General features: G+C 36.7%; 1 protein-coding gene across 3 annotated transcripts in view; it reads right to left on the bottom strand.

Annotated features, from left to right (window-relative positions):
• SETH5 (transducin family protein / WD-40 repeat family protein) overlaps nt 1–23,478 on the bottom strand; it is a 41,472-nt gene that overhangs the window by 14,242 nt on the left and 3,752 nt on the right. For all 3 annotated transcript variants that reach the window (XM_088219200.1, XM_088219199.1, XM_088219198.1), the window contains exons 6-10: nt 22,766–23,393; nt 21,588–21,652; nt 21,404–21,505; nt 21,050–21,192; nt 141–196 (exon numbers count right to left, since the gene is read on the bottom strand). In XM_088219200.1, coding sequence (XP_088075326.1) covers nt 141–196; nt 21,050–21,192; nt 21,404–21,505; nt 21,588–21,652; nt 22,766–23,393 — 994 coding nt within the window. The remainder of the gene's footprint in view (nt 1–140; nt 197–21,049; nt 21,193–21,403; nt 21,506–21,587; nt 21,653–22,765; nt 23,394–23,478) is intronic.

Genomic DNA, 23,478 nt, shown 5'->3' with positions numbered 1-23,478 from the left:
ACTTTCTTAAACAAAAAAACCATGATTCTAGTATGTTTTTTGGAATTTGTCCTAACCAAGACCCATGTAGATATTTCTCGGACAAGTTTAACTGAAAAGAAAGATGTTTTCAGCAGGTCAAATAAGAAGGTATATCTTACCTGGTGGGAAAGCAAGGCCTGAAAAGCAGTACTTAAGATAAACAAGCATCCTGTACCTGTCAACATAATAGTACTAATGTTGAGAATAACAAATTGATAATAAATAGTTAACATTTCAATACATGGAAAATAATATGATTCAGCTATCTAGAACAAATAGGGAAGAGAAGGGACTTGATTTTTACTCAGTTCTTTTCGAATTCTCCAAAAACCATGCTATTTATAAATAATAACAGCAACTTGTGCCGAGCTTCACATATTTGGCTTAAAGAACTTGAATGAGTGGTGGGTAGTGTGGTTGGGAATTACTATCATGTATTTGTGGGAGGATGCGAAATTCTTGATGCAGCAATTATTACTAATGAAATTGTTGACTCTATGATGAAGAGAAACATGGATCCTTATATTTAAGGTGGATGGCAAAAGCATAAGATCATGTGTCCTGAGGGCTTGTTCTTTTTCTTTTCTTGGATAAAAGAAGAAATTATTAAAGATTGTAGAAGAGAACAATATAAAGAGGAGGATAAGACATCTTTTAAGACCTTCTGAAATAGTAGAAACAGAAAACCATTAGAAAAACAAAAATTATTTCAAAGTAGCCCCCTAATTTATTTGTAGAATGGATAAAGAATTGGCTCCATATCAGAACAAGTGGGGGAACCAGGGTGTGGTTGGTGGTGACTTCAACATGATTCTGTGGCGAAGTGAAATGTCTGGCGATAACTTTCCCTCTGTGTGCGCTTAGGAGTTTAGAGATAAGATTGATAAGCTAAACCTGATGGATTAACCTCTCAAAGGGGGTACCTGGACGTGGAGTAATTACAGAGACAATCTGTCCTTTTCCAGAATTGACCTTTTTCTGGTGGCCCATGACATTCTCCTTAATTGCCTGGGCCTGATTCAAAAGGTACTATCCCGACCAATATCCAATAATTTTTCAATTTTTTCGGTCTCTGATGGTATCAAATGGGCCCCTGTCCCCTTCTGGTTTGATAATAAATGAGTGAAAACTAATAGTTTCAAGAAGTTTGTTCAAAATGTGTGGACTAGTATCAAGGTGGAGGGCACAACCAGCTTCAGAATCGTTGTCAAATTCGAGATGCGTAAAGCCGAAAGTAAAAGATGGTCCAAAGAGGTTGGGCTTAAGGAGGAGCAGATCACTAATGATATCTTCCCGGAGCTCTCTGATCTTGACAACCGTGAGGGGGTGATGGGCCTCACTGTGGACGAGAGGAAGAGAAGAAATACCTTGAAGATTGATTTGGCAAACAGGCTTCACCTTAAAGCGGTTTCTTGGAAGCATAAGGCGAGAGAAAAGTGGCTTAAAGAAGGGGATAAAAACACCAAGTTTGTTCATTGTCTTACCAATCAGCAGAGGAGGAATAATTATGTTTAGGATCTCATGGTTGATGGTAATTGTATCACTAGTAATTCGGATATGAGGGAGAGCGCAAAAGAATTCTATCAAAAGCTGTACAAGGAAGAGTTTTTTCTGCGATAAAGACTTGATAATCTTCATTTTAGGGTGCTTGAGGCAGACAGTAGTTGTCATATGGAAGCCCTCTTCACTGAAAAAGAGATCTTTGTTGGGCTCCGGGATTGCTGCAGTGACAAGGCCCCTGGACTCAACGGCTTTAACTTTAAGTTTTTGCAGGTGTTTTGGACCCTAATTAAGGACGATATCATTTATATGTTTCGGGAATTCACAACTCTGGTATGTTTGTCAAGTCTTTGAACACCACTTTTATTGCTCTCATTCCACAAAAAGAGGGGGGTGAAAAACATTAGCGAGTTCCACCGAACAGTATCGTGAGCAATCTGTATAAACTCATTTATAAGGTTCTGACCAGAAGATTGTCAAAAGTACTACATCAGGTCATCGGTGAGTCTCAGCATGCTTTCATGAATGGTAGGCAAATCTCTGAAGCTTTCATTCCTGCCAATGAAATGATCGACGAGCTAGTATTTAATAAAAGACCTGGGGTGCTATGCAAATTAGATATGGAGAAAACATTTGATCATGTCTACTGGAAATTCACTAACTATATGCTTGGTAAGCTTGGTTTCAGGATGAAATAGAGAAAATGGATCAATACGTATATTTCCACAACCAGCTTTGCTGTCATGGTGAACGGTGGACCCTCTTCTTTTTTCCATACTTCTAGGGGTCTTAGACAAGGCGACCTGCTCTCCCCATTATTATTTATAATTGTCATGGAGGCCTTAAACAAGCTCCTAAAAAGGGCTAGAGATTTGAAATTTGTGGAAGATATTATCATGGGCAATAACAGGGACAACATTAAAGTCACATATCTTTTCTTTGCTGATGACTCATTGATCTTTTATAAACCAAATGTCGAAACACTTCTCAATTTGAGATGTGTTCTTCTCTACTTCCAGGTTGTTTTTGGATTCAAAATTAACCTTGACAAATCTGAAATTATGGGCATTGAGACTGGTAGCAACAGTAGTCACCTGGCTAACGCTTTAGGCTGCATTGAGAAGCAGCTCCCAATTAACTATTTTGGTTTTCTGCTGGGAGTTAAATTCAAAGACAGAAATGGATGGGATCCGGTGATCAAACTTGTGGAATAAAGGCTATCCAATTGGAAGAGTAGATTTTTCTCAAAAGGGAGAAGGTTGACCATCATTAAAAGCATACTTTTAAACCTCCCCATCTATTACATGTCCGTGATCACCATCTCAGTTTATGTTGCAAAACAATTGGAATCGATCCAAAGCAGGTTTTTGTAGGGAAATCTTGAGGGCAGCAAGGGATACACCTTGTCAAGTGGGGGGAAGTGAAATGCCAGGCAAAAATGCCACATCTCCATAAACTTTTCAACTCCTATCTTACCCCATCACCTTGAGAGTTTGTGTAGAGATTGGATTTTGGGGAGAGTTAGTTTTCATGGATTAATTGTTGCATCTCTTCCACTATCTCTATGGTTCTTGTCAACAAGGGTGCATCAGGTTTCTTTTGGGCCTCGGGGCTTGAGGCAAGGGAACTTCCCCTCTCTCTTTTCCTTTTCATGATTATGGGGTAGACTAATTGCAGAGCAAAGGATTGCACGTCAATTTAGGATTTGAAGTGGAGATTGGAAAGGAGACCATGCAAGTAACACCTTCTTCCTGCTAATGATATTCTATTGTCTAGCATGCTTGATCTTGACATTTCCCTTTAGATGCATCCTCCTTTGTTTCTAGACAGGCCTACGCGATAGCTTGCATAAAAGAATCAATATCAGCCGGAATGAGCTTTGTGCGTGCTTTAGGTCAAAGGTAGCCCTGGGTCAAAGGGTGAGGTTTCTTGGAGGATGAGTGGGGCAAAGGTGGTCCTCTACATTTGCAATTCCCTGTTGTTTCTTCTCTAGCAAGAATGAAGGAGGCTATGGTGAATGAGTATTGGGCCAATGGCCAGGTTGTTTGAAATGTTTTCCTCTAAGAAACTTAGATAATTCGATATGTTAAGCTCTTGCATCATCTCTCTTCCTCCTCGTCAAGTCCCATTGTGCAGGATGAACCAATATGGAAGCTGGGCAGTATTTCAAATGTGAAGTCTTTTATGTGCACATTGCACACCCTCATGTTGAACTGTGTTTTCCCTGGAAACAAATTTAGAAGATTAATGCTTCTCCTAGAATTTAATTTTTTGTTTTATATGAAGCTATAGAGGGCGTACTCTTTCCATTGACAAACTACAGAACAGGGGAAGATCCTAGTGAATAACCATTCATTTAAGAGAGCAGTTCAGACTCTAAATTATTTTTTGTTATGGTCCCCTTCCTTTTATCACCTTCAGTTTACATTTTTCATTTTCTCAACCAGAGTTGTGTTAAGGTTGGGTCCATTTTGGATGAGTTATGGGCTTGGTAAGTCCAAGGTGATAAGAGAAAAAGGAAGCTATTCTCTTATTCCCTTTGCTACTTTGTGGATTATTTGGAATGAGAAAAAAGTAAGGCTTTTCAGGATCTGCTTTTTACTTCTAGAGTATGAGACAGTTGGCTCCGTACTCTTTACTCTTTATTAAAGGCTTATCCTCTGTCTACTGATGAGATTCTGGAAGACCTAAAGATATATTGACAGAGCTAAAAATATCTTTTATAAACGGGCAGCCTGGTCTTGGCATGTAGTTTAGTTTATAGTATCTTACTTTTTTCCTTCAAAAATATGGGTTTTAAGAACTCCACAGCTCTTTAAATCAGTCAAAACAGTATAATACAGTACTCCTTAAGATGTAATGATGCTACCAAATAAGGCCATGACCTCAATAACCAAATATCGAATTTGAAATAAAATTTTCTTCCTGAACAATATGCCAATGAATATTTTGGAAATGGGTAGACACCTCTTTGGTGCTTATAATTAATGATATACACCATACTTTTATTTTTAAAAAAAATATATGCCAATAAATGATTCTTAACAAAAATCAGAAATAATCTTGGCACTAACTTATCTTATGGTGTCCTTTTGCCTTTTCGTTATGGTCCACCACCTCGGAGTTTCTTGGTCCGAAGTAGATAATAATGGGTTCTGTTGCTGAAGAAATTTGGGCTTGCAAGGCAATCAAGGTGATAAATGTAAGAAGAAACTATCTCTTATCCCCTAGGCTACCTTGTGGGTTAATTAAAATAAGAGGAATATAAGGAATTTCAAAGGCATTTCTCGCTTTAGAGTAGAGTTAGAGACTTGTGGTTTCAAACATTTCTCAAGGGTCATCCTTGTCATCCTCTTAATCTTGTTAAGAATTTAAGGGAACTTATTGATACTTTGAATCTATAAAATTTGTATAACTTGAATCCATAAAGTAGCCAAAGGGATAAGGCTCAAGTTCTTCTTAAAGTACTTATCTCCACAAATACCTCTCCAAGCCCAAAAGAACAAGAGCAAATTGCTAACAGAATTGGGTAGAAAAAAACAGAAAGAAATGGGCTCAAAAGAACTGAAAAGATTACAGTACTCCATCAATTACGATGAGCGAAACAAAAAGAATAAGGGAAGCGGAGGGGATTCAACTTCATCTTGATGATAGATAAAATACTCTCCTGAAATGTCAGGATTTTAAATGACAAATGAAAAAGAGTTGTCATCAGAGGCTATCTCAACATATGGAAACCGTCCATCATATGTCTTCAAGAAACAAAGATGAGCACAGTTAATGAAATGTTCATAAAAAGTCTATGGAGTATGAATGACATTGGCTGGAATTCTTCGCCAGCCAAGGGATCTACTGGTGGCATCCTAATCATGTGGAGAAAAGACCAAGTCCTCTACCATAATGTTACCCCAGGTGAGGTCACTTTTTCTTCTCTTTTCTCTAATTTAACTAATGGATATCCCTGGTACTTCTCTGGTGTATACTGCAGAGGCAATGCCCCTGAACGCAATTTGTTGGCTGTGGAGCTTGAGCACATTAAGAGCTCTTGGGGGAACAAAGATATTATCGGAAGAGACTTTAATATGGTATTGAAAAGGTCGGAAAGGTTGGGGCAACTGCTATTCTGATTCTGGCATTGAAGACTTTCATTCTCTAATCAACAATCTCGACCTTATTGATCTTCCACTAAAGGGAGGGAGATGGACTTGGAGCAATCAACGCAATCAGCCATCTTTCTCAAGGATTGACAGGTGCCTCACCCCTCCGACCTTTAGATGACATTACCGAGAATTATATAGAAACTTATGCCCAGATTCACTTCGAATCACTTTCCCATCATGTTGGCTTCAGGTGGAATACAATGGGGTCTGATTCCTTTCCGTCTGGACAACAAATGGATCAAGCTTGACAGTTTCAAAGCCCTCGTTGCAGATACTTAGAATAACACACATGTTAGGGGCATAGCAAGCTACAGAATTGTTCACAATCTCAAAAAACTCAAAACTGAAATTAAAAACTGGGAAAGGTCAATGGAAGACAAGAGAAGGAAGGCATCTCTGGTATCATAGAGGAAATTGATAAACTTGACATAATGGAGGAAAACAACAGTATGTCTCCTGCTGACAAAGATAAGAGAAATACTCTGAAAATTGACCTGGCCCACCGATTACAAATAGAAGCTACTACTTGGAAACAAAAATGTAATACCCAGCAGGTAATAATAGAATAATGATAATAATGTATGTATATATGTAAATAAAATATATATATGTATATACAAATAATTAAAAGGAAAAAGAAAATAAAAAAAAAGAAGAACCCAGAGGCGTACAGAGCAAAAGGAGATAGGTGGCAAAATATATTGTTAACATGAATATTTTATTATCTAAATAATTGTGATATTTTTCATATATAGTTCTTACTATTAATTTATTTTAATTATTTATAATCTCTATTATATAGGAAATTTCCTTTTTTATACTTAGGAATTTTTATACATATATGTCATTTGTAACATAAAAAATATAGTGAAAATAAAATAAATATTTTTTCTTAAATTTCTACATGGTCTCAGAGTTAAAATAAGGATATTTTTAGGGTTTTACTTCAAGGTTTTTTTCAAATTCTAGAATCTTCTCACCACCCAACGGAGTCTTCACTTCACCGTCGGCCAACCACCCAATTAAGTAACCTACTCCACCCTACCCGATCCATCTGCCCTGGCCGCACCGAGCTGTTCGTGCAGCTTCCTCATGCACAGCCTCTGTTCGCGGTGTTTCTCTTTTCTGGCCGCACCCGACCTGCTCTTCTCGGTTTTACGTTCGCGCACGGCCGATTTGCACTGCACCTTCGCACACGGCCATTTGGTTCGCAAAGTCATCTGTTCCGCCGGCTAATGCTACAAATCTTGGCGTTTCTTCGACCTCATTTCGCGCACCAAAAGCTCAACATAGCCTTCTGATTTCGCGCACTGCATTTTGCGTGCGGAACAAGCCGCTTAGCTTCAACTGCGTGATCCCTCGCACCACCAGATCCTCTTCACGTAACCGCGCACAATCCATGTCTTTTTTCAGCCGTGCAACCGCGTCTGGCCGAGTACCAGTGGGTCTGTTCGTTTTTTGCTCAAAATCCGGTTGCAATTTGGTCTCCTGCGGCGCACGCCTGCCTCTATCTCTGGCTCCAGACTTGTCTCCGGTGATTTCCTCCAATCTCGCAATGATTTTTGGTCTCCATTGGTGTTGGAGCATTTTTTGGCACCCTTTAGATTTTTTCTGTCTCGTTGAGATTAGTAGCTGGGTATCGTTCTTTCTCTATCGATACATCAAAAATGGTAAACTCTGGTACTACTTATCTCCCTACTATTTCCAATTATGATATTTAGATTATAGACTCTAGAAGTAGCAGACATATGACAGACTCTTCTAAAGATTTTCTGACCTATTTTCCGTGTACCCAATGGGAAAATGTCGATGTCACCGATGGATTATACACTCTTGTATCTACAATAGATTTCATTAATTGTATTCCGACCATTCTACTGACTTTACTCCTTCATGTGCCTAGTTTTTATGACAGTCGTTTATCCATTAGTGTCTTTACTAGAGATCTTAACTGCAAAATTAATTTTTTTTATAACTATTATGTGTTTCAAGATCTTCAAACAGAAAATACGATTGGTACTGGTAGACTGTAGGACGACTTATATGTTTTGAATAGAAATGGAAACGTCATTGGGAATCAAGCTACCTTCAGATATACGAATGTCAATAAAGAAATCCTACAGTTGCACCAACAATTAGATCTTTCTTTCTTTACTCTAGAAAAATTATATCACACATTATTTAAAAGAATTTTTATAAATTCCTTATTTTGTTATGCATGTGAATTAACTAACATAAAAGGAGTTCATATCATGTGAGTAATCATAGAAGTCCTACCCATTTTATGACAATTCATTTTAATGTTTGGGGATCTACTCAGAATACATCTTTATCTGTTCATAAATGGTTTATTACTTTTATTGATTGCTATACTAGATTAACATGAATTTATCTGTTGAAAACCAAAAGTAATATGTTCCTATTGCTTTCAGTCATTTCATAAAATGGTATGTGCATATACTATTGTTGAAAACCAAATGCGAAGGTGTTAGCGAACAAACTATCCAAAGTTTTGGAGGAAATCATTGGGGAGTGCCAACACACTTTTGTTGCTGGTAAGCAAATTCAAGATGCTATTCTTGTCGCTAATGAGATTGTTGACGTTTTGATCATGAATAGCAAAGAAGGTTTAATTTGTAAACTGGACATGGAGAAGGTGTATGACCATGTTTGCTGGAACTTTATGGATTACTTGCTGTGTAGAATGGGTTTCAGAGATAAATGGAGGGGTTGGATGAAGACTTGTATGAGGACCACATCGTTTGCTATTTTGGTTAAGGGTGGGCCATCAAGGTTTTTCACAGATTCTTGGGGGTTGAAGCAAGGAGACCCATTGTCACCATTATTATTCATCCTTGTCAGAAAAGTGTTAAATGGTATGATTGAACGGGCAAAACAATGTCAGCTTCTCAAAGGAGTGGTGACTAGCAGGAGTGATGAGGAGATGGAAATTTCTCATTTATTTTTCGTGGATGACACTTTACTGTTTTGTCGTCCCGAAAAACAATTTCTTCTCCACTTGAAGTGCATCCTTCTTTGTTTTCAAGGTGTTTCAGGGCTCAATATCAGCCTTGATAAATCCGAACTTGTCAAATTAGGGCATAAAGGTGATGAATGCGGTCTTATTAAGGTGATGGGCTGTAAGGTTACAAATCTTCCCATTAAATATCTTGGGGTACCTCTTGATGCTAAGTACAAGGAGAAGAAAACTTGGGAACAGGTAATTGACATGTTTGAGACTAGACTTGCGGGATGGAAAAGAAATTTCTTGCCTAAACGGGGTACACTCACGCTTATAAAGAGCACATTTGCAAATCTACCCGTCTATTATCTCTCATCCTTGACCATTCCGGTAAGTGTTGCCAAAAATTGGAAACTATTCAATGTCGTTTCTTATGGGGCGATAGAGAGGATAGAAAAAAGTTTCATCTTGTCAAATGGGACAAAATAAAGAAGCCTACTTACGCTGGTGGTTTGGGCATTTGATCGGTGGTTGAATTTAATAAAGCTTTACAAGGCAAGAGGTTGTGGAGATTCTTGAGAGAGGATTGTACGAGGGTGATTTTGGCTAAGTGGCAGACCTGTGAACTTATAGGTTTGGGAAGGGTGGATAGAAAAGGGCACAGCGTAGGTCTGTGGAGAAAAATCAAGATGGGCTGGTTTGGTTTTGTGGAGAACCTTAATTGGAAAGTGGGGAGAGGTAACGAAACTAGATTTTGGCACGATCAGTGGTTGGAGGGGGGTGTCTTAAAGTCCGTTTTTCCAAAATCTATGCAATTGCACAATCCAAAAATATGTTGGTGAAAGAGGCTTATATGAGGGATAATAACAGATGTATCTGGTCCGTTAATGTTTGTAGAAATTTGAACGATTGGGAAGTGAAGGAGTATGTAAACCTGTTGAAGAACATATCTAATTTTCAAATCTGTAGTTATCCGGATCAGGTGCTATGGAAGGGGTGCAAAATGGTGAGTTTTCAGTGAGCTCTTATTATTACAAGCTGATGGGTCATACAAAGTGTAGTTCTTCCAGATTTCCCAACATCTTAATCTAACGAAGTTAACTTTGCGCCCCTAAGGATGGCTTTCTTTGCATGAGAGGCCTGTAGGGAAAGCATTTTGACCCTAGACAAATTGAAGGTTAGGGGATGTACTTTGGTGAATAGTTGTTTTATGTGCTTGAGAAATGAGGAAGACTGTCGTCACCTTCTGCTTAGATGCCCTACAGCCTATGAACTCTGGAGCGTGGTGTATGGCTTGGTAGGAATCTGCTGCGTACAGGTTGGTTCGATTGAGGAGGAGATTTGAACCTGGGGTGGGGCAGGGCTGAAAACTGAAATTGCAAGACTCATTCTCTTGTCTGTTTTTTGGGTTATTTGAAAGGAAAAAAATTTAAGAGCTTTTGAGGGGATTATGAATAATAATAGTAAACTAAGAGAGAGATGGTTTAACTACTTCGCTTTTCTTGTGTTGGGGTATGATATCATCAAGGTTGAGGATTTTGGGGATGTCATTGACTTACTAACAAATTTGTAAATCTTTTGTAAAGGAGAGGTACCCTCTCTTCTTTGGTACCTTGCTAATACAAATATTATATTTTTTCTTTAAAAAAAAATAATATATACACAATTTGATGCCCAAATTAAAATTTTAAGAACAGATAAAGGTACAAAATATATGAATGGTGGATTCTATGTTTACTTGGAGTTTAATGGGATAATTCATCAGAGAAGTTATGCCTACACTAGTGAACAAAATAGGGTTGCTTGAAAAAAAGACACATAGTGAGGTAGCTCGGTCACTAATGTTCACAATGAATCTACCTAAAAGTTCTTATGGAGATGCAATTCTTTCAGATACCTATCTTATTAATAGAATGTTTTTGCGGATTTATTATTTTAGAAATCTTCTGAAGGTTTTGCAAAATACAAATTCCTATATTGTTCCTCCCAAAGTGTTTGGATGTATTTGTTTTATCATGCTAGAAATATGAGTAAGTTAGGACCTAGAGCTCTCAAATGTGTATTTGTTGGATATTTGCCTACTCAAAAAGGGTACAAGTGTTACCATCCACTATGTCGAAAATACTTTGTAACAATAAATGTTATTTTTAGAGAATCTGAATCATACTTCAACATTACCCCAACACCTCTTCAAGGGGAGAGTGAAATGGAAGAGGTGATGCCCACTTGAGTCACTCTTGACAGTCATACTTAGGGGGAGAATTCCATATCAGATGATCTTATTTAATAAGAAAATACTATACGACTGGATAAACCGGACTTGAAGAGATATTTAATGAGAGATAAGACAGAAAAAGTCATCATGCAATCTATCCTAAGTCAAGAATCTTCTTCAGTTCCTGAAAATATCTGTTGAGTTATTTTTGCCTTATGAATTATCTGATAAACCTATTGCTCTTAAAAAAGGAACCAGAACTTTTACTAAACATCCTATGTCTAACTTTGTTTCCTATAACTTTCTATCTCTCTCTTATAGAGCTTTTATCGTATCTGTTTCCTCTGTATCTATTCCAAAGGATTAGAGAGAAACTCTATAAGATCCCAGATAGAAGCAAGCGATGATTGAAGAAATGAATGCGTTGGTAAAAAATAAAACATGAGAGCTTGTTTCAACCCCACAAGAAAAGAAGATGGTTGTAAATAGGTGTTCACTGTAAAACACAAAACAGATAAGTCGATTGAAAGATACAAAGTTAAACTAGTGGCTAAAGAGTATACTCAGACTTATGAAGTTGACTATCAAGAAATCTTTACACCTGTCGCAAAAATGAACACAATCATAATATTACTATTATGTGTTGCTAATTTTGATTAGAATTTACACCAATTTAATATAAAAAATATCTTTCTCCATGGGGAATTAGAGGAATAAGTATACATGAAAATTTCACATGAATTTAAAGATGAAAGAACACAAAGGAAAGTTTACAAATTAAAGAAGATCTTGTGTGGATTAAAACAGTCTCCAAGAGGATGGTTTAAAAGGTTCATAAGAGTTATGATTTCTTTCGGATATCAACAAAGCAATGTCGATCAGACCCTGTTCATCAAACATTGTGAGGGTAGTATCACTTTTCTCATTGTTTATGTACATGATATTGTAATGACTGGAGATTATACAAAGGAGATGGCTCGACTAAAAAGATTTCTTACTCGAGAATTTGAAATTAAGGATTTAGAAAAATTACAGTACTTATTGGGAATTGAGATTGTCAGATCTAATAAAAGAATATTCATTTTTCAAAAACAATATATCTTAAACTTATTAGAAGAGACTGGAACGATGGATTGCAAGCCAGCAAAATCCCCTATTGAAAGTAATCACAAACTACAAGCTGACAGTGGTACATCAGTTGACATGGGAAGATATCAGAGATTGATTGGAAAACTCATTTATCTCTCACATACCAGACCAGATATACCGTATGCAGTTAGTCTGGTGAGTCAGTACATGCATGATTCTCGCGAGACTCATTTACATGCCGTCTTTTGAATATTACGATATATGAAATCTGCACCAAAAAAAGGTTTACTTTTCTCCATAAATAGTCACCTTAATTTATAAGCATTTATAAATGTTAATTGGGCTGAATCTCCAGATGATAGAAGGTCAACTACTGGTTACTGCACACTCGTTGGTGGCAACTTAATTACATAGAAAAGAAAGAAACAAAGTGTAGTTGTCCGTACTAATGTTGAAGCAGAATATATAACAATAACTCAAGGGGTATGTGAATTATTATGATTGCAAAAACTAATGAATGAATTAAAACTATTTAAAGAATGAAGCTTATGGTTATTTTGTGACAATAAAGTAGCCATTAGTATTGTCCAAAATCCAGAACATACGCGTACGAAACACGTTGAGATTAACCGTCATTTCATAAAAGAGATAGTAGTTGATAGCTCCTTATGTTTATACCATATATATTCTAGCAATCAAGTGACAAATATCTTCACTAAAGAATGTTGCAATACAACTCTTCAAAACTTGATATGGAAGTTGGATATGTGTGATATCTTTCCACCAACTTGAAGGAGAATGTTGACACGAATATTTTATTGTCTAAATAATTGTAATATTTTTCCTATATAACTTTTACTATTAATTTCTTGTAATTATTAAAAATTCCTATTATAAGGAAAATTTTCTTTTTTATACTTAAAAATTCTTATATATATGAGTCATTTGTAATACTAAAAATATAGTAGAAATAAAACAAATATTTTTTCTTAAATTTCTACATATATATATATATATGTATATATATAATTAAATAAAAAAAATAAAGAAAGAAAGAAAGCGAAAAAAAAAAAGAAGAGAAAAGTAGAGAAGAAGCTATTCGGTAAGTTGAGATTTACTCATATTTACTTAATGAGGAAGAATTTGGATCTTGAGTTGAAGCAAGTTCAAGCATCATAAACAAGTTCTAGAACAAAGGTAAGTATTGAAACCTTATACAGTCTCATTGCATGGGCCTATTGCAATACATAAAAGAACCAGGAAATGCACTAAAGGTCCTTTTTATTTAATCTCATAGTTTTTATAATTTGATAAATGTTCATAGTTTCATAAGAATTTTTTCATGAGTTTAAATACCAATCTTATCCCTAACACTTTATTTGAAATATTATCCTATGAAAAAATGAAAATATGTCATAAATGTTGAAATACAAGAATTGGAAAATAATCAAACATGGGAGATGGTAAACTTGCTCAAAAGATAGATACTTGTGAGATGCAAGTGGACGTTCACTATAAAAACAAGGTTGATTGAATAATGGAGAAGTAAAAAGCAAGGTTAATTGTCAAAGGTTATACCTAAACTAATGAAATAGATTATCAAGAGACGTTTGCACCAATTGCTAAGGTGAATACAATACAAGTCTTGTTAATTCTAACTACCCATTTTAACTGGCAACTACAACAATTCGATAAAAAATATCTTCCTACACAGAGATTAAAAAGAAATTTATATGCAAATCCCACTAATATTTACCAAAAAAGTAAGAACAAACAAGGTGTGCAAATTGAAAAAAGTACTTCATGGGCTCAAACAATCACCCAAAGCATGATTTAGTAGATTTGCAAAGGTAATGTTAAGGTTGGGATACAAGTAAAGTCAGAGAGATCATAACATATTTATCAAGCACTAAATTTAACGAAAGTTATAGCTCTCTTAGTATGTTTAGATGATATTACTGTGATAGATGATTATAAAAAAGGAAAATTAATACTCTAAAAATACTTCACCAAGGAATTTAAGATTAAGGAATTGGGAAAGCTGAATTTTTTTTTTTTTTTTTTTGATAAAAGTGAGAAAATGTATTAAAGATAGGCACCAAGGGGATGCCACCCATATAAAAAAAATTTACAGAACAGTAAGAGTATTTACAAGAGAAGCAAAATCAACAATATTATCAAGGTTATGCCCAAGAACAATAGACCAAAAAAGGTGCAACCATTTATTCTTGATAGTGACAAAATCCGATTTTTTACCCTCAAAAGCTCTGTTGTTCCTTTCTTTCCAAATAATCCAAAAGATAATCAAATGAATGATTTTATAATTAGTTTTTCTCTTGCACAGGCCTTCCCAGGCAAAAAGTTCATCCTTAACAAAACCAGCAGTAACCCAAGATAAATTCATGATGTTTAAAACCAGTTACCAGAGAGATTGAGAGAAGGGGCAGCAAAGGAGCAGGTGTGTTTCCACATCAGTTTACAAAGAAAGCATCTATTGACCATAATGATACCTCTCATTTGAAGATTATCCAAAGTTAAAATGCGTTCTCTAGCAGCTTCCCAAGTAAAGAAGGAAATTCTAGGTGGGACCTTAGATTTCCAAACAATATTGGCTGGAAGTTTTTGACAATTATGCCCAGCCAACTAGGAGTAGAGAGATTTAACCCAGAAAGTTCCGTTTTTGTTCAGATTCCAAATTAATTTATCCTCGTTGTTGTTCAATCCGGTGGTGGACAAATCTGAACCAGGTTTAGGAACTCTTCCATCTCTTAGTCTTAAAGATTCCTGTATAGGGCCAAGTTCCAGTCCCCAATAGATTCTGTCCCTAGAATATGGGCAATGAGGGCCTTTTTTTCCCTGGAAATAGCATAAAGACTGGGAAATGTATTCTACAATGAATCATGTCCAATCCAAACATCTTTCCAAAATCTGATCTTCATTCCATTACCAATAGACCACCTGGAAAAATTAGATACAGAATTCCCCACCTACCTGATACTCTTCCATAGATTGTAGCCATGTATGCTGTGATCCAGAAAGTTGGAATTATGCAAGTCTTTCCCATACCATTTATGAACGATCAGATCTCTCCAAAGACTATTTTCTTCGTTCCACAATCTCCAAATCCATTTACTAAGTAAAGTTTAATTAAATGTGATGACAGATTTGATACCCAATCCTCCAGAAACAATAGGTTTTTTGAGCTCCTCCCATTTGACAAGGCGAATTTTCCTTTTGTTGATCTCATCACCCCAAAGGAAGCGATTTTGTATTGTTTCCAATTTTTTGCAATAATTTTAGGAATGCACAAAACAGAGAGAAAATAAATCGGAAGATTCGAAAGAGTGCTTTTAATGAGTGTTAGTCTACCTCCCTTTGAAAGAAAGTTCCGCCTAGCAAGTTTATTCTCAACAGATTTAATAATTGGGTCCCAACTTCTTCAATCTTTGTAGCAAGCACCGAGAGGCATCCCTAAATATTTGATGGGTAAATTGGCGGTTTTGCAGTTTAAGACCTGAGCCAAAGTCTGTTCGTTGCCTTCATTGCCAATCTCCACAAGTTCGGATTTATGCAAGTTAATTTTGAGTCCAGAGGCAGCTTGAAAACAAAGAAGAATACACCTTAAAGTGAGAAGGGAATTAATGTCCGGTTGACAAAACATAAGAGTGTCGTCAGCAAAGAAGAGATGTGTGATTTCAATTTTTGGGCCGAAATTACCCACTTCGATACCCCTTAATAGCTGTAGAGTTCTGGCTTTTTCTATGAGTTTGTTTAGTCCTTCCATGACAATTATGAATAATAATTGGGAGAGTGGGTCACCTTGTCTCAAACCCCTTGAAGCTTGAAAGAAATTGGAAGGGCCACCATTAACCATAACAGCGAAACTAGTCGTGGAAATACAAGTGTGAATCCACCTACGTCATTTCTCACCAAAACCCATTCTGTCCAGCAAATAATCAATAAAATTTCAGGAAATATGATCAAAGGTTTTTTTCCATATCTAATTTGCAAAGGACCCCCTTTATTATTTCTGAAAATATCATCCACCACCTCATTGGCAATTAGAATAGCATCAGTAATTTGTCTCCCGGATATAAAAGCCAACTGACTTGCACTAATGATCTTATGAAGGAAATTTGATAACCTCTTAGATAGGACTTTTGAGAGAAGCTTGTAAATACATCCTAATAGGCTTATTGGGTGAAAATCTTTGATGTTTTTAGCTCCTGCTTTTTTGGGGATCATGACAATGAAAGTGGAGTTCAAAGATCTAACCATGGAGCCATTTTTGTGAAAGTCATTGAAAAAGTCTAGAATATCAATTTTGAGAACCTCCCAGTAAAGTTGTAGAAATTTAAAATTGAAGTCATCCAGTCCGGGAACTTTATCCCCATTACATTCCTTGAGGCAGCTATGAATTTCAGCTTCTGTAAACTCAGCTTCCAACTGCAGCTTGTCCAAAGTGTCTAAGCGAGCAAACCGCAGACCATTTAATTTAGGTTTGCATTCTATCTCTTCCACATACAGCCTTTTGAAGTAAGACGTGGCACAATCTCTCATATTATCATTGCCTTTAATACAGATCCCATCAACTTCAATTTCTTCAACATAATTGATTCTTCTTCTATGGTTGGCCAAACAATGTAAGTATTTGGTATTCCGGTCACCTTCTTTAAGCCACTTTTCTCTTGATTTTTGCTTCCAAGATACTGCTTCCCTATGCATACAATTAGCCAAATTGATTTTGAGCAAATCTCTCTTATCTTTTTCTTCCAGCGTCAAACCGGCATGTCCCTCGATTCTGTCCAGTTCTCCAATTTCATACAGATAATCCTTAATATTGTTATAGTATTGTTATCCTTGTTAATTTCTGCAACCTTGGCCCATTCCTTTATGGTAGATTTGAGCGCCTTTAATTTCTTGGCCAGGATGAAGCTAGTTGCCCCCCTGCCAGGATAACAATTCCATTGTTCTGTTCATCAACTCTTTGAATTTACTATCTTGGATCCATTTGTTATTGATCCTGAAAGGGATTGGACCCCAGTGAATGCCGTCAGTAACCAGACAAATTGGAAAATGGTCTTAGGTGGGTCTAGGTAGAATCATTTGATTTAAAAACCTGGGAGGATAAGGAGCAAATCTGCAGATACCAGAAATCTGTCAATCCTGGAGAAAGTAGGTGGGTCTCTTTGATCACTCCAGGTCCAATTACTTCCTTTTAATGGAAGATCCCCTAGATCAAGATTTTCCATGTTAACAAGAAACTCATTAGCCAGTGTTGCATTAAACTGAGTCCCGGATCTTTCAGATCTTCTGATAACAGTATTAAAATCCCCTCCAATGATTCCATTCCTACCCCAGCAGTTGAAACACTGGTTCAATTCTTGCCAGAGCAATGTTCTTTCCGTATCATTGCCTCTGCAATATACACCAGAAAAAAACCACGTAGTGGTGTTGTTATTGTTAGAAAAAAGGCAAGAAATTGTGATCTCACCAATTTTAACATCCATACAAGTCACCCAATCCCTCTTCCACATAAGGAGAATGCCCCCAGCAAAACCCTTAGATGGTAAGAACTTCCATTCCACCCCGTCGGCCTTCCATAAGCTTTTGACAGTGAAATCACTGAGAATCTCCATTTTAGTTTCCTGTAAATAGACAATGATGGGATTCCATCTTCCAAGGCAACCTCTGAGAATCTTCCTCTTCCCTGCATCATTAATTCCCCTGACGTTCCATGAAATAATTTTTCCTATCATTGACAATTTTCAAAAACTCCCCCAACACCCTTATTCTTTTTGCTTCTGTTGTCATAGTTCACTGTGCATTGCAATCTTTTCAGTTCTCTGGCCCCTCCTGTTAGCTTTTTAAGTTTTGAAGTGTTCCCCTCAGAGCTGGAAATCCTTCCACTCATTCTGTTATCAAGCTCGGAGAAAATTGACAAAGATTGATCTTCACAACCCTCAAATGTAACACCCAGTGATTTGCTGATGCCCAGAATATTTTTCATAACCCAATGAGAGTAGGATTCTGCAATAATCGGAGACCATTCTGGTATAAGTGGGACTTCAGTGAGGACACTTGCTGCTTCCTTTGGTGGGTCTTCCGACTCATCGTTTTGCACCACAGCCAGATGTAACGCCAAATTTGTTCCTGACTGTTGAGACCCCAGTAAAAGTTTGTTGTTTAGACAAGGATCAAGTCGCTTACCTAGGGTTAAATCTCAACTAACATGTTGAAGAAAACCCGCTGCCATATCTTTGTTCTTCTGCTCAATTAAAGTCTCGTCTGCTCCCGAAGCGCATTCAGCCTCTACGGGCACAATGAAAATTGCCCTAAGAGGACTCACCATGTGGGGGAGGAGATTTTTATATTTGGATCAGGCGCTCAGGTCGGGTTTATCCTTTTGGGTCTCCACTTCCATAACACCCTTGGGCTCCTTTTTTTTGGGCTTAAAATTTTTTTCCTTGCACCACTTGGACTAGCCTGGTTAACCCACTTTCCTTTTTCAAACCAACTATATTTGGGCTTAAATTTGGGCTCAGGTTTTTTAGAGGCATCACCAGACTTCAGCTTTTGAATTTCAAAATTATTTCGAGCGGGAGTCGGGTCAGGAGTTATCTTCTTTACCCGAATTTTTGGTGGGTCAGCAGCACCCGACTTTGACCGGTTGGTAGAAGCCAAGTTCGTGCTAAGAGCTTCAGCAAAAGATTTATTCCCTTTGCTTTCAGCCAAGACCCTAAACCCGTGATTGCAGTGTGGGTATTTCAGAAGCAAGGAGCAAACTTGAACTCTGTCAGGAGCTGGGTTAGACGATGGGTTAGGAATAATGGCCACCTTGTTTTCGACTAGGTTCGCCAAAGAGACATCGGCCATTTTGAAGACAGACTTCATGAAGCACCACCATCCACCAGCTTCTGTGCCTTCCGGGATAAACAACTGTTTGGTCGACTTACCATTTTCCTCGGTCATAACCAAAAAACGACCATACCAGTTCCAGCTTAGGCCAAGCCAGATTCTGTGTGAGGAGCCCTTGAAATTTCTCCACCAGGTTGCTCCTCCTTTTAGCCAATAAAAATCACTCAACACATCTACTAGCCATTTAACTTCTTGCTTGTTTAGAGCTATGGACCTACTGAAGCCCCTGCCGTGTTCACTGATGCGGAGACCCTCAAGGTTCTTTCCGCCATATGTAATGTGAAATGATTTTCTATCTACCAGAAAAACTTTTTTGGAGGTAATTATTGTGATTTCAAAGTGGGTCGGAGGTGGGTCAGTGGCTGGGAGAGAAGCTCTCCTCCCCGCTAGTTAGGGTTCAAGGTGGTAGAGATTTGGATTAGATGTAGTAGAGGAAGACGGGAATCTGTTGCAGTCAAGAGGGGATGAGACAGAGAGAGACAGAGAGAGAGAGAGAGAGAGAGAGCACTTCTCTTTTTGCCCTTTGATGTAGCTGAAATATTTCTTTATAATTGAAATTGTTCACTCAAAATCAAGAATCTTCATCTCATAGCAAGAAGAATACAAGTAAGTTGGCATGTAAACCTGCTAGTACTCTTATTGATCACAACCACAAATTAGGACTAGCAAAAGAAGATACAAAAGCATGTAAGGAGATGTATTAGAAACTAGTTGGAAGATTGACATACCTGTCACACAAAAGACCAAACATAGCATATGCAGTAAGTGTTATAAGTCAATTCACGTACCACTCTAAAGATATATACTTACAGGCAACCTACAAAGTACTACATTACTTGAAGATAACACCCGAGAAAAGTATCATGTTCAAAAGAAATGACAAGTTACTGCTCAAAACTTATATTTGGCGCATGCAGGGTCAATAATAGGAGAAGATCTACTATAAATTATTTTATTTTTTTGGGATAATTTGGTTACATGGAGAACTAATAAGCACAATGTAGTCGCAAGATGGAGTGTGAAATCAAACTTTTGAGCAATGACACCAGAAGTATGTAAACTACTATAGTTGAAGATGATCCTAAAAGATCTAAGAATTAAATGGAATGGGCTCATGAGTCTCTACTGTGACAAGCCATCTATAAGTACTGCTCACAATCCAATACAACAGGACATGACAAAATATTTTGAAGTTAATAAACATTTCATTAAAGGGAAGCTAGATATTAGTCTGATATTTATAGCCTACATGTCTACCAACTCACTACTTGCAGACGTATGGCTCAAAAGCTTGAATAACCCAGCATTTCAAACTATTATTGCCAAGCTGGGCAATAGAGGGGGAGTATTAAAGGATGTATTTTATATGTAATTAATATAGGTGAATTAAATTAAAGGACTTTGTGGTAAAATGCACCTTATGTAATTAATTGTCGCTTTCTTTTCTTTCTCTAAAGAACTTGTATACATAAAGCCATATTATTTAAGAATAAACACACGACATCATTCTCGATAGTTGTTTTCCTTTTTACTTAAGATTAGAACCTACATAAAAGGCTTCTAATCAAAAACTTATGTTAAGTTCGATAATTTTCTAGTGAAAGTATTTTCATATTTCTACCTAGTATTTTTCTCTCTTTGTTATTTTTTTTCTGTTTTTCATGTTTGAGAAGATTTCTCTCTTTGTCCTTTAAAACTGCCAAAATATCCTTCTTTTGTCCCTCCACAATCGTTAACTTTATCCCGTCTTCTCTCTATCTATTTTCTTCCTCATGTTTCCATCTATTTCTCTGTGATTTAGATAATTATGATTCTACCATTATTTGTTCTAAATTTTGTATTCTTTTATGACTACAAGTACAAACATATAAATGTAATAAATGAAAACTAAAAGGATGTGTTCATGCGCCTTAATTTCTGACATTCATCATAGCAGAGTTTTATGATGTAATGTACTTTTGCCTAGTAAATCTCCAAAACAGACACAAGCATCCCTGCCAGAAAGTTCCATACAAAAAGTATGAACTGTCATTCTGACCAAACTGAACAGACTGATAGTTAAAAAGCAAAAAAAAAAAAACCAAAACAAAAACAAATAGTCACATAAAATTGAAACTATTTAGAATTTTAGTTCTAAAAGTTCTACTAATTAGAACAGAAGTCACGTATCTAGATGCAACATACCCAAGGGCTACGGCACTTTCTCCATGACTATTTCGCAACACAACCAATAGCTCTTCCAAAGGTGCCCTGAAATCATCCAACCCTTTATTGAAAAGATATACTAAAGCACCATACAATCCATGCTCCCTGCATAACCTGACAACCTATAATATAAAGAAAAATATCAATCACTTTCAAAGGTATATGGAACTATAGTAAATAAAATCAGTTCAACTAAAAGCAAGGTGTAAAATCTTGATTGAAAAAAAAGCTCATCTAAAAGCATGGTGTAAAGCATTTAAATAAACATTATCTTTTTGAAATACATTTTAAATAAAAATTATAAAGGAGCTTAAATTGTAGACAAGATATAACCTGATTGAAATCCAAGGAAGAAATGTCCATGTGAAGGACACATTGTTCAACTCGTTGTAACCATCCTTTGCTGCTATAATGCTCCACCAGTGCTTGCATAATCTAAGAGGTCCGCAGGATGAAAAATCACCACATATAAAATCATCACATAATCTAAGGCTACACATTGAACATTAAGTAATACCTCAGGGGGTAGAGATCCAAGCATGTCCTTTAGAATGTACGGCTCCAAAAGCTCCAGAAATGTTTCTAAACAGAGATGGAAAAGCAAATAATTGAAAGAATGTTAATACTGTTAAAATAAAATCAAACGTAGTGTCTACCATCACAACAGAAAACCTTGCAAAGGACCAAGGAGTAACAAACGCAAACTGAACAAGGAGGAAGATGCCAGTCCAGAGCAATCCATTTGCTTTGTCCATCAAATTTCAACAAGCACTCTCAAAATGCAAAAGATAACTGCTAATAATCTAATTCACAAGTTATAAGTAAAATGTGACCAAGGAAACCTAAATAATTATCTTAATTGATATGGGTGTTTCAAATTACATTTTGCCCCATGCCAACAGAAAAAAGCTTTCTACTTCTTGATTTTATGCAGCTATAACCTTCAAGAAGCACATTAAAACAGAGTTAAGATAATTTTTCAATCTCATCTTTTTAAGGTGAAATCATAAACACTATTGTCTAAACCTATAAATGGACATCTTATTAATAAAGTTATGAGAAGATCCGGATTCCTATTATGTATCAGAGAAGTCAACAAATCAAAAGATTAACAACACTAAGAAGATATGTTAGATTAAACACTGCCATCCCGGAGGTGAAGAGCTCCAAGTTTGATAAGTCTACTACCATGTATTCCTCTAAGTCAGTCCATTGATTGTCAGTTAAAGTAAGACTAGAAGTACAGAACATTGAGTTCTAGTGAATACCACTAACTAAAATAACTAGTAAAAATTGCTTACAGTGCATAAGAATCTAGAATCAGACTACTATTAAGGCTTGGAGATTCAGGGGAAAGAGAGGGCTACCACGGTCCTTACTCAATGAGCCTTTTCCATACCAAAAAGAATATTGAACACTAAAAGTAGATTAAAGACAGTGTCTTGTATTAGAATTGATCGTTCACCAGATATAACCTATTTCTTGGACAGTTGTTACATGCTTTTGAGTACATTACAGGTTTGGTTATAACTTCATTTGTTCTGCATGTTAAATGACTCACATAATTCTCTTTAAAATATACTTCCAGAAAACTAGTTTGTATTAGGAAAATAAAATCATGCCTGAGCTAAACATCAATCCCAAACTTAATCTGACATTCATTTAACATGAGCAGATAGTAGGGTGCAAATATACCTCTTTGATGAACAGCCAAAAATCTGGAGAAAATTTCATCAAAAAGGATGTTGGTTCTCTTAATATGAATGCAGAATTCGACTGCAACACCAACAACCCGTGCGTATTGCTCTTTTATTTCAGAGTGCAGTGAAGTGCTTCTAGACACTGGCTCATTTTCAACTTTTTCAATCTGGTTGCAAAATGCTACTGAAATATAAGAAAATACTTCATCTACATACGATAAAAGCAACTCAACAAGATGAGGCATTATGGCCTCCTGTACATCATCCAGTGCTCTAGGCAGATCAATGACACCATGAGCTTGGCCATCATAAAGTGTCATTGCCATGTTTAAGGCACCCATCCAGTCACCTGCTCTCCGCAAAACATGAATTCGTTCTTTCCATGGAAGAAGACGCGAAACAATAAGATGCATATTTCCAAGTATGTATATAGAAGCCCCTCTTACAGCTATACAATTGTGAAAAGCTTTCTCAGGGTTCCCAAAAACATTAGTGAAGTAAGTATGATATGCAACAAGATCATCTCCTGCAGACCCATTTACACCAAAATTTGTTTGGTGAATCACAGTCCCATCCTTTGCAAAAAAATAGAGCTGACCGGTCAATGTTAAAACCACCAGTAACTGGAAAAGCAGAAAGCACCTGTCACAGTTGGTCATGGTGTACTTTCAACCAGGAAATGGAACTATTTACCATTCACAAGCTACA

This window comes from Carica papaya, chromosome 5 (assembly GCF_054855325.1).
Source record: "Carica papaya isolate Zhongbai chromosome 5, ASM5485532v1, whole genome shotgun sequence".
Classification (NCBI taxonomy): Eukaryota; Viridiplantae; Streptophyta; class Magnoliopsida; order Brassicales; family Caricaceae; genus Carica; species Carica papaya.
Note: the sequence above shows the minus strand (reverse complement) of the source record. Positions and strands in the feature narration are given on the sequence as shown.